The sequence below is a fragment of the Melanerpes formicivorus genome, unplaced genomic scaffold (genome assembly GCF_026170545.1).
Source record: "Melanerpes formicivorus ecotype bairdi unplaced genomic scaffold, bMelFor1.0.p_v2 SCAF_5, whole genome shotgun sequence".
Taxonomy (NCBI): Eukaryota; Metazoa; Chordata; class Aves; order Piciformes; family Picidae; genus Melanerpes; species Melanerpes formicivorus.
This window is the reverse complement of record NW_027142357.1, coordinates 17,495,751-17,508,258: the sequence shown is the minus strand read 5'-3', so window position 1 is coordinate 17,508,258 and position 12,508 is coordinate 17,495,751. Positions and strand designations below refer to the sequence as shown.

At 36.3% G+C, this 12,508-nt stretch overlaps 1 protein-coding gene across 1 annotated transcript in view; it reads right to left on the bottom strand.

Annotated features, from left to right (window-relative positions):
• CCDC141 (coiled-coil domain containing 141) overlaps nucleotides 1–12,508 on the bottom strand; it is a 62,635-nt gene that overhangs the window by 47,504 nt on the left and 2,623 nt on the right. The window contains exons 3-4 of the mRNA XM_068138462.1: nucleotides 11,015–11,137; nucleotides 419–610 (exon numbers count right to left, since the gene is read on the bottom strand). Coding sequence (XP_067994563.1) covers nucleotides 419–610; nucleotides 11,015–11,137 — 315 coding nt within the window. The remainder of the gene's footprint in view (nucleotides 1–418; nucleotides 611–11,014; nucleotides 11,138–12,508) is intronic.

Sequence of the window (12,508 nt, the reverse complement as noted above, 5' to 3'; positions counted from 1 at the left end):
CAGAATAGAATAGAATAGACCAGACCAGGTTGGAAGAGACCTTCAAGATCATTGTGTCCAACCTATCATCCAACCCACCTGATCAACTAAGAATGCCCATAGCCACTAAATTATACATTTTAGATTTTATTCCAGTTCCATTTTTCACTGTCATTTTCTGCCAACTACAAATTTTGGAGATGCCATGACTAAAATATTTCCTAAAGTTTACAAGTTGGGGTATTTTTTGCTCAGTTTCATACTGAACTATCCAGAAGCTAGAAAAGGAAGGATGTATACTGAGGTTTTTATTTCCTCACTTGCTTTACCCTTTATATGAATGTGACGAATGTAGACAACAGAGTAAAACTACAGTAGACAGAATATATCTGAGATGTGAGAGCGTTCAGATTAAGAGTCACTTGGTTTAAATACAGACCTCCAGAGCATTTTCAAAGAACACTGAAGTAAGTTCTAAAAGTGCCTGTCGCTTTTCTAACATAATGATGAGTGCATCCCATGCATCCCCAAGGGTCTCTGCCATGGCATCATAAACCTGACTCTTTTCTTTGTCCTCTTCTGCAGCCTTGTCTGCTTTACGCAGCAGGTCCCATACCTCATCTTCCAAAGCCTGAGGGGAAAAAAAAATAATCTGTAAACAAAATACAAAATACTATGCTAACATTGGTGTCAGGATACTTTTTCAATGAGCCTGATAAACTACCCACCACTCTCCTACTCCTGCTTTATTTCCAATTCTTAGTAATAGGTGTAGCTATTCCTGCATGTTTCACAGCAAGCTTCTGAATTTCATTTGCACTTAAGAGGCAATATTGTTACCAAAAAAAAAAAAGAGGCATTTAAAGAATCATTCTTTCTCTAATAGTTGGATTTTAATGGGTTTAAGTATATTCTCCAGAGCAGCACCTAATTTCTTCAGTGTTTCAAATTCAGCTTGCTCCACTGTTCAACTCAGCCACCAAATAGTAATACTCTGTTGCCAAGATCATAGTTCTAATGTGTTTGGCTCACTTTACTAATCTCCCCATGAGCCATTTCCAGCTTTTGTTAAAATTCTTTAGTATACCAGAAAAACTGGTTAGCATCTCCTCTATTTTTTTCCTCCCATCTTGTTTTTTTTCCATGAGCATGGATTAATAAAGTGCCCATTTCTATCTTATTACAGGTGTTAGTACATTAATGTATAGAAGGCACAGGACACAGACTCCAGTAAAGGCTAAAGAACTGAAAAACTTCAAATTCTCCTGAGACACCCAACAGAAAAATAGGAAATTGTGGAAAACATTATTGTTCTAAGCACAGAATCATAAACTCAAGTCCTCCCTAGTCCTCACATACTACATAAAGATGCCAGCTTGAACTGAAAAGGCTCATGAATTCTCTCTAAAAACAGTATTGTGAGAACAGTATAACAAACTACAGAACTCTTTTGTGGCTTAAGGGCAGCCAAAGTTAAGCCTCACATGGCCTCTTATATAACTGCCCCCATCCTTCCCTTCAGTAGGGTGGGAAGGAGAAATTGGAAGCAAAATGCAAAACCCTGCTGGTTGAGTTAAGAAGTTTAAGAGAGCAACACAAAGAACAAATGAACAACTGGAATAACAACAATAAAGTAATATACATAAACATGAGTAATATAAAATGTGATGCACTTGCACGACACCCACACAACAAAATTCTGAACCAGAGAACCGCTGAGGCTGCCAAAACCAGCCCCCCGCCTCTTTATATAGCAGGCATGACATTCATGGTATGGAATTGTCCATTGGCTGGTTCATCTGGCCCCTCCTTGACTGCTTGTGGGCAAGTTAGCATTTTCAGCCTAGAGAACAGAAGGCTCTGGGGAGAACTCATAGCTACATTCCAGTATTTGAAGGGGACCTATAGGAAGGCTGGGGAAGGACTGTTTAGAAGGGTTTGTAGTGATAGGACAAGGGGCAATAGCTTTAAATAGGAGCAGGGTAGATTTGGAGTTGACAGAAGGAGGAAGTTCTTTACAATGAGAGTGGTAAAATACAGGGATGTGGTTGAGGCCTCATCCCTGGAGATATTCAAGATCAAACTTGGGGTGCCTGATCGAGTTGGAGGTGTCCCTGCACACTGCAAGGGGATTTGACGAGGTGAATCTGTGAATATGTATAATTAACCCTGTCCTAGCCAAATGCAGGACAAACTTTTATTTTCTTCACAATAAACAGAATGAAATTATTTTAACTTCACAGACAACTCCGAAAACAATCAGTAGTATGTTAATGAGCAGAGCTCATTAAAACTATCAATAAAAATCTTTCACTGCAATCTTTAACACAGTTCTTTCAATGCTTTCTTGGTTTTTCTCATATTGGTTTACACCATTATTTCTCAGTTACTTTTAAATTGTGAAAGCTATAAAAATTATGCTGTCTGTGTAATACTGGATTTTCCTAAACATATGTACAAAACCTTGGTTCTTTGTTCAACTTCAAAAAAAGATAAAAGTTACTGCTGTAGTGGTTTAAGCTGACCTGCCTTACTAGGAGGGCTAGAGGATGGCACAACTGGGCTACCATGGCCCCCAGTGGCACAGAATAACAGAGCAAGCTGGATTGTATATTCTACACTACAACATGCTCATATCATGCTCGCTGTATGACAGGAAAGACTGGATTAGGTTTAGGGGGCTTGTAATATATTCTGTAGCTTATAAAGTTTCTTGTTCCAGGTTTTTTGCATTTGTTCCTCAGTTTCCAGTGTGGGTCTTGCCCCAGTGCAGAGAGGGAAGGAGAAAACCCCTTTGTTGTAACAGGACTGCCAGGACTCAGCTGCTAGCTGATTTTAAACCAGGACAACTGCCAACTGCTATCTGTGTTGTATGAATCCTCAATAACAGATTTAAAAGAAGTTTGTTTTGTTCCCTAGAAGGGGTGGGGGGAATGGGGAACAAAAAAAAAAAAGCCTTGTGAAAGCTTTGTAGAAGTCTTAAGGTCAATGTGTAGAATAAAATAAATGTCATGACAGAAGATGAATGGATGAAACACACAAGGACTTGACTTTATCACCCTGTGATGGCAGGGTAGGATGAATCTAATGTAGTCATACTTTAATGTGCTTACTAAATATAGCTAAAAATGCTTTATCAACATTTTTGATGCAAAATTTTTTTCAAATTTCTTTATGCCAAGCATTTACTTTTCGCACATGTTTGACTTTATTTGAAAAATTGGGTTCCATAAGCATATAAACAAACATGTGGAAAATTCTATTGTCATGACTCCATTTATTATGTCCACCTTTTCTTTATTTGTTGGGGTACTGTGAGAGTCTAATAAGTTTGTCTTTCTCTATGTGAGTCAACAAAGATAAAGTGATAGCAGAGCCACTGGAAAGAAGGTGGAAAGAATCCTGTCCACCAATCCTGGATGCAAATCAGCTTGTGATTGCATCGTGATAACACGGGACTACAACAATGGACCCAAGGACCCAGCCATCACGCTTTCTGGGCAGGGTGGTTTCCGCCCATCAAGTACCTTGGGCAGGGTGATACGATGGTTTCCACCACCTGTGTAAAGGAATGTGGGAGGACTTGTCTGGATGGAGATGGGGTAGACGGAGATTCCCCCCTCGCCTCCATCCAAAAATCTTGCCCACATACACAGCAATACACAGAAAGATTTCCGGGGGAACAGATACCTGGATTATTTCCTTGCCTCTGGAATACCTGACACACCAACACCTGCCTGAGGACTAAAAAACTGTATAAAAGACTTGAGCAACTACTGGTTTGTGGAGAGAAACAGAGGAGAGAAACAGAGGAGAAAAACGGGGAGAAAAATGGAGATGAAGGAAAACACAAGCGACGGGCCAGGCCGCTGAGAAGAGAAAGCCGGGACGATGCTGCTCCAGAGAAAAGAAGCTGCCCGGAGGACCACAGCTCCAGCCAAATCCTCAGCACCCCTTCTCTACAGACCCAGGCTGCCCAGAGAAGCCTCAGCACCGTTCCTGTATCAACCGAACATCTCCCCAGAGGACCACAGCTGTTCTCCAGCAAAAGCCTCAACACCATTTCTCTACAAACCCAACATCTCCTGCAGCACCTTTCCTCCACAGACTTTAACTGTCTTGGGGGGGATGAGGGGTGTGGTAATATAATTCCTTTCCTCTTCTCTCTCTCTTCTATCTCTCGTCTCTCTCTCTCTCTCTTTATTTTCTCCCTCTCCCTTCTTATGTCCACTTTATTTATCTAATAAATAGTCTAGCTGTTGATACTTTGGCCACGTTTGTGCCTTTAATTTCACAACACGGGAATATTTAAAAGAACTGTGTCTCCGGACCAAGACATCTAAGGTCTCCGGACCTTGACAGGTACCTAGTCACAACACTTCTCAGAAATGACAGAAGTCCAGCAAAAGGAGACTATGTCTTATTATTGGAGAAACAATCCTGTAAGCAATATTGCTTTTACTGGAGAATGAAGTCAGGAGACACATGAAATAGCTATTCAATAAAACATCAGAATTCTAAGTGTTTAGTCAAAACCATTTTGTTGCAAATAAAAAGTTCACTTTAAGGCTAGGTGATAGCTAGAAAACAAATTTGGAGATTTTTTTATGATAGCAGTCATTGTTTACAGTTAAAAATGGTAAAAAGTAAGGGATTATTTTCCCTTTTATTTATCAAGGAGCTGGAAAACTAGCAAGAAGATAATATATAATATTCCTACTTCTCTGAGAAAACTGCTTACAGTTCATTGAAAATGAAGGGTTGAAGCATTTTTTTCCCCCCCACCAGGAATTGCCTTTAGAAGTAACCTACAGCCATGATGATGGCATAATAGGGCACATGTTTGTCTGCATTGTCCACTTGTTGGGGACACTGCATTCTAGGCAAGGTTTTGAAATATCCAATGCTCAACACAATACTAACAGGAAGAAGAAAGTTACTTTATCAGTAAGTTCACTTTATTTCAAGCCCCATTCTCTGTTTTCTACTTTGTTAACTTCAGATAGTTTGGGTTTTCACCATAAAAATAGATCAAGCACACCAAAGGCAAACCTGCATTGAACTTGCAATCACACATTTTTATTGTGCTATATGATGCTAGTAAAATTGGTAGACTTGTGCTTTTGCTCTCATCTTACCTGTTACGCCACAAGGAATGCTATTGAACAATTGCTTTAATTGAAGCCAATTTCCAATAGGTAAATGAGCACACATAACCGTAGTATGCCGCTCCTAAATATATTTTAGTCTTTCATTTTATTCCTGATGCCATCTGTTCCTATTATCATTCATTACCTTTCACAGACAACATAAAAGTAGGATATGACATTTACATTCCTTCAAAACAGATGTAGATACTGATTTCCAAAACCTATTTTGAAAACACAGACAGTGTTTGCAAGATGATTTTAAAAGGCTACACCAATAAAAGCCCAGCACAAAACAATGTTTTTGATACCATGAAGATACAGTCAAGGGCAATTTGACTAGCTGCTCAGACACATAAAAGTGGAATTTATTACTAATATTCCATGACACTGCTTTGTTCTTTGTCCAGTTTCAACATAACATGGGATGTCTAGAACTCTGCTTGTCTACAGAGCATAGAAAAACATCTTACTCTTTTGAAGCAGCTTATTCAAAATGATAGCACTCAAAACCCAAATTCAACAGTACATTACATTTAGGGAAATAATATTGTAGAAGAATCATGAATCAGGAAACAAGATAGGAATTTTAGAAAGCTATAAAAAAGGAAAATAAATAAGGTTTATTGGTTTGATTTATGCAAAGTGTGAGTTCATGTCAGAGTTCAAGTACTAAATGTCAAATCACTTCAATGCAGTGTTAAAATTTCCAGTATTTGGGTTGTTCTAAACTTTAGAGAGAAGATGGGAAACTCATACAGAAATTTCTCTGAGCAGTTACCTAGCTTTAACAGGTAAGGCATGAAAAAAAACTCACAGTTTTAAAAATTAATATCATGGGTGAGATTCTTCTTGCCTCATTTCCCAGCCATTTCAAGAGGCTTGCAGAGACCTGAACTCCCTGAATACTCCCAATTTATTTCCAATCTACAAGGTATGGCTCTAGCAAAGAGAGCACTTTAGTTCTTAATTGACATAGTGCAAAGGTCCACCTTCAGATTCTTACTGTGAATATTATAACTTGGAACTTTCAGAGGTGCAAACTATCCTCCTCATGAAATGCCTCCAAAATCAATTTTGTTTATAAGTAATGCTGAATTATACAACACAAATAGTTATTAACTTGACCCCAGAAATCACTCATAAAACTGTTTTGAGATAAATACTGTTTCAGTGATAATTTTTTAAATATTGAAACAGGTGAATAATCTGAAGTAACTCTGAAAAAGATATTTAATAGAGCATATTTTTTCTTTTTTTATTAGTTTTTTCAAAATAATTTCCAAAAATGATACTTTATGATGGAAATGCAACCAAACCTTGCTGCTAGTTATGCTGTTGGGCATCTCAATAATTAATTTTAAATAATTCAGAAGACAATAACAAATATTTTCTTCCATAAATGTACCAAAAAAAAAAGCATTATGGAAATTTTTTTGCTTAACATAACTGACTTATTTAAAATATATCCAATGACAAAAAAATAAAATTTAAAATGGCACATTACATTGTTGGGTTTTGAAAAATGTAATTTTCTAATTTGTTTTTCTTGGCTATTAGCATATATATTATTCTTTTACAAGTTTTGTTCTGTGAATTGAAGTAAATAAAATTATTAGGAGCAATCTTCAGGTCCATGAGCCAAATTAATAGCAGCGTTCATAGGCTAGATGTTTTTTCTAGTTAGTAGTGTTTCTGCCACAGTCTGTTTCATGATAAAAACCAGAACTTTGGAATAGAAACAAGAATGCCACTGTTTGTCTTAGTGGGGATTTTGACAGTCAGAACCAAAACCCCAGCTGCGCACACAGAGTCTTTTTATATCTATCTATATAAATAAATAAATATATATATATATAAAAGCCAGAAAACATTAATGTTGGGAGAGTCAAACTATAAGAAATAACTTCATTATGGAGAGCAGAAGAAAGAGGAAAAGTGCATACATGATGCAAATATAGTAATTCTACCTTGTGAAAGCTTTGCTTTTTTTTAAGAATGAGATCCCAAAACATACACACACGTACATTTTTATTTCCAGAACAGATAAACCTGCTGAAGGTCATCTAAACAAGGATGAGGCAAATGTTGGGGACAATACCTGAAATTACATAAATTGATGCTTTCAACAAAACTCTTACTGCTGATATGATCTGATTTACTAAAATGGAAATCTAATATGTTGGCTTAGAATCAGAACCTGTTAGCTGACTACTGAAGGGTCAAATCACGAAGAAAAAAGAGTTTTGATTCTGAACACGATGGCATTTGTTTAATTCTTAGCTGTGTTCAAAAGATACTTTTCTGTTTGTTTGTTTCAGTTCATGGAACCTGCAACAATGCGTAGATATAAGTTTTGGCAGCACCTAGACTTATCAAGTGTCCTCAATTATAAAAGAATACGTGTTGTCTAAAACTTACGAATGCCAAATTCATGTCCAGAGGAAAACAAATCTGTGAGCTTGCCTAGAACAAATCACAAGCATATAGATATTGTCCTTATAAATTAGGTATCCTTGAACAAAATTAAGAAACTGAACTACAGCCTTACCTCTTAAATCACAGCTGCTAACAAGTTTCATTAATCTTCTGGGCTACTGGTAGTGAGTATGATAATTCAGCAAAAACAAAAGAATAATGTCTGCTATAAAGGACATCAATATTATGCATGAAAGGAATTTCAAGAGCCCTCAAAGGAATTTTAAATAGATGTTGTAAACATTATGTACATGGTTCTTGTTTTGTCTAGGTTTTACTATTTCCAGTTTGGCTTTTATACTTTCAACTCTATAAAAAGATCACATATCTTTCCTAACCCATAAATATTTGAAATGCAGCCATTTTCAAACAGTTATATTCTGCTTTTTATTAAAATAGTATGGTGTTCCAAATTCCCAAATTCAATGGAACAAATTTAAATCAGTAATAAGTATGATAGAGTACTCTAGGACATTTTAGAACTTTTTTTTCCTAATGGCCCTATAGTGCACACACCCATTTTTATCCCAATGATTCCAAAAATTAAAAGCAGTAAAGAAGTGTTCTAAAAATTTCTGTTTTCTCATTCAATGTTACTTATTAGCCTTTGAAGTTCCATCTGACTTAGTGTCAAAATGATTGTTTAGCTTTTTTAAACTCCTGTTAACATTTCAAGTCAAAACTAATTCCCTGGAATAGTGAGATTAAATTCCTTTTCCTCTAGCATGAGAATACTATATACTGATCACTGGTTGCCATCTCAGATTTTGTCCTTATTTACACCTATGAATCTTCAATGCATGAAATCAATGAAAGAACTTGGCCTGGATATTTTGACTGAAACTTACAATATATATACTGGGATGAGAATGATGAAGCTAAAAAGTAAAAGGATGATAATGACCAGAATACCTTTGCAAAATAACATAGCATAATGCCAGCACAGTCAGATATTCCATAAATTATCTTCTAAAAGTGCATAGCTTCTTCAGCACTGCTTCCAAAGATTTATTCTTTAACTGGGATTTGTCCATATTTCAAATTCTTTCTTATGCTTTCATAAGTAATTAAAACTTTATGTCCATAAATGTTGAAAAGTGAAGCATTACTACCTCTGTATCCGTTTTTGTATAATTAATGCATAATTCAGTAACAAGCATTAAGTTGAAGAAATTACTGTAATCAATACTTCAAAGACTAAGAAGAATTACTGCAAAAACTTCTGATGAATGGGTTTAGTACATTAGGACTGAATAATTACTAACAAGTGTTAGCAGCTTACTATAAAACAGAAAGGGTCATGTCTGAAAAATATAGTCAATATGAATTATAATGACACTCCAGTCCTATATTATTGCACCTCTGCAGCTGTTGAGGGAAAAACTGATCATTTTAACATAACCCTTTTATAGGATGTATATTAATCAGTACTGAATTTCAGAAGGACTGCAGATGTAAAACATGAAATAATTTGTTCCCAATATATTTGGATGACAAGCACTGTTTAACAGATTATGCACAATAAATTTTCTGATCTAATATAACCTATTAAACTTTGGTGATCCAAATCAAGATCAGTTATCTGGGTTTAAGCAATCAGTCACAAGGCCTCACAAATGTGAGTTTTAAAAAAATTAGCGTTTTCATTAACATTAACTGAAATAGTTGCAATTGGCTTATTGTTTTACTATTTATTGTGAGCAGAAAACAAAGAAATGCTGCTAACTGAAAAACAAACTTAAGATTCCATGTATCTAGAGTAGTAGGAGTAGAAATTCAGACTTTTGAATGAGCAGACAGCATGAAATGCTTTGGATTATTTAATTTTTTCATACCTCCAAGTTAATTTTGGTTTAAAGATTAGAAAAGAAAATTTAAGAATAGCAGCTTGGGGATGCACCTAGAGATTACATATATGACAGCTCTTATTTCTTTCTTTTGAGCTGAAGCCCATAGAAAGGATTTTCTTTTTTTTTTTTTTTACTGTCCTTGTTCATATCCTTATAGGTTTTCAGTACTAACTACAAGGTCTTTCTTAGGCCAATATGCACATTTTTTTTTTTTCCCCCTTAGCTTTAACTTGATGGCAAAATGTTATTAGAACCTTTGTTTTTCTTTTAAACATTGTAATTACTGGGGGGGCGGGGGGTGACTCTCTAAAATTTATTTTTCAATGGTTATGAGACAAAACTTATGTTCTTCCTTTTGTCAGTGTGTAAGACCTCAGCTAACTCTGTTGTTCAAACAAGATAGAGCAGCCTATTCCAAGAATCCCTGAGTGTAGCAATGATGGCAATAAAGATGAGACACTTACACAAGTAAAAGTAGCAGAACCAACTTCTCTGGGTTTTTTTTTGATGTTTTGTTGCTTTGGGGTGGGTTTGCTTTTGTGGTGCTACTCTTCATACAATTCAAAAGGCCACACTGTGTTCTGTATTAGATTACATTTTCTATACATCCTATTACATTACCTCTTGTGTGTTTGAAATTTACAAGAGGGGAAGCACATAGTAAGTAGCATTAAATCAAATGCACTTGATCCTATCCAGATCATGTTTACTCTTTCAGATTTGGATTTTATGTAATCTTAAAAAAAGAAAAAAAATAGAAGCTATTAAGATAATCTGCTGTGCTAAATCCTCCAGATTTTAGATTAATTAATTTGTCTGCAGATTTAAAGTCTGTATGCCCTATTAAAACATGAAAACCAAACTTCTTAGGTGCCTTTGGACTCCTTTCAGTGTCAAACATCCACATTTTAAATAATCCATTTTTTATCATGCAAGTATGTCACTTTTTGTCCAAATGACATTGCTGTTATATGCTGCTTTCAAGAATGCTACAATCTGATTTCAGGTCTGTTACTTAGCCAGAATCATCCTAGTTCAAGACAAGTAATATTTAATGTTAACAATATCATTCTTACCATAAATTACATCAATTAATGTTTACTAAAAATGTGCTTGAAATATCTACTTCACACTTATACAGATTTGCACTTCCAAAGAGCTTGCTTGTGTTTACAGCTGCTAGAAACTAATTAAACTTTTCACAACACTGGAGAATCAGAAAGGCGGCGGGGGGGGGGGGTAGAAAAGATAAAAAAAAGACACAGCAATATATTTAGCAGCTGCTGAGGGCTGTAGGAATTTTTCACTTGACTTAACAGCAATTTACGAAGTGACAAAAACTATGCATCTTTACTAATGGTGTCAGAACATAGTAACTAACACCCGAGTGTATATCTCCAGTGCAGACCTGTTACACTGACAAAAGCTGAATATGTTTTCTTCTATGTGGAGCTTAACCTAACAACCACACTGCAACAGGAGACCGAGGCAGCTGTGTCAACTGTTGTGCCTGAAATATAATGACTAGATTTAATTTTGTGTGGTCTTAGCACATCTTACCTTAAGTTTAGCTAGGAGGAATTCATGGTCTTGCAGTAATTTTTTAGTCTCATCTTGATTGCTGCCAATTTCTAATAAATTTGGTGTTGATTCAGCCAGCTGAAGCTTCACCCACTTTCCACACTGTAATAAACAAGTAATTACAGATTTCAGAAAGCACAATCTCTCCTTCTTTTCTTTATTCGCACAGGCTCTCAGGTCACACATAATTTCCATGGTTGTAGGAGAACATGGACCCATAAACATGTTTGATTGCACAGAGGATACAATAGAATTTTCACTTCAAAACCCCAGACTCCAGCCTTATCCAATAGCTACTGTGCTTTTGGGTTTGTCTGTGAAGAGTAAGATTATAAAAATGAGCTAAAAATGCTTCTCCAATTCATCTCCCTTTTCAGCTGAAAATTGCATAGACAGCTATGGGAACTTGAGTGAGGAGGGGGGTGGAAGGTACAAATATGTTACAGCAGATGGAGAAGCCATAACCTCAAATCTTATTTCTAACACATATAGTCAACATACCTGTGTATTGAATTTATATATAGAGAGAGATCACACAACTAGCAATAGGGACATTTAATAATCTTTGGAATAGGAGCCCAAACAGCAATTTCCCATTTTGTCCTGAATGATAACACAAAGAAAGGAAGCCTGATAGCAACCCAAAGCATAGGAGATTCTTCCCTTGCGCTGTGCAACTGCTACAGTTTGAGAAGTGTAACTCGGAGACAGTGGTGATAAGGAATGAAGCAGTGATGTCACTGAAGGCTAGCATGGTAGCCACAGTACACAAGGGAACCCATTGCAACAAAAAATACTCCACTGCAGCAGCAGGCAAACTTCCAGGAAAAGTGAGAACTTATGGGAGAGAACCTTCTCAACACCACAACTGAGGTAAACCCCATATCACTCTATATAATCACTCCAATTCAGTGATTCAGTGAAAGTCCAAGTCATGCCACCTGCATTACAAACCTTAGTGGCTGAGTCTAGTATAACTTCCAAGTTGCCTGGAAAATGAAGGATCTAGCTGCCAATAAATTCCATCTGGGATTCAGTACCTACACACTCAATTTAGTCCCCATACCAAATTTTGTGCAAGCTGTAAGCAAATATTCCCCAGAACAGCCCTTTAGGCACTTAGTAAGGACAACTACATCCACACAAGGGCTTCTACTAGAACATTTGTGAATATGAACTCTCAGACACAGAATATGCATTTATGGAATCTGCATTTGTGGAGTATAAAGATAACTGTTGAGGAGTCCTAACCACAATTACAGATAATATCATGCTCGTTAACACACTTGCATGGCACTCCACATTCATTTCTTTTTAGATAGGGTAAGAGGAATTCCTTGCTCCTAAGAGCTTGTATATTTTGGCCAACTTATTTCTTAAAATTTTAAAAATAAGCACACACACACACAAAAAAAACAAAAAACAACAAAAAACACACACACACACAAAGAAAATCAAAAAAACCCATCCCAG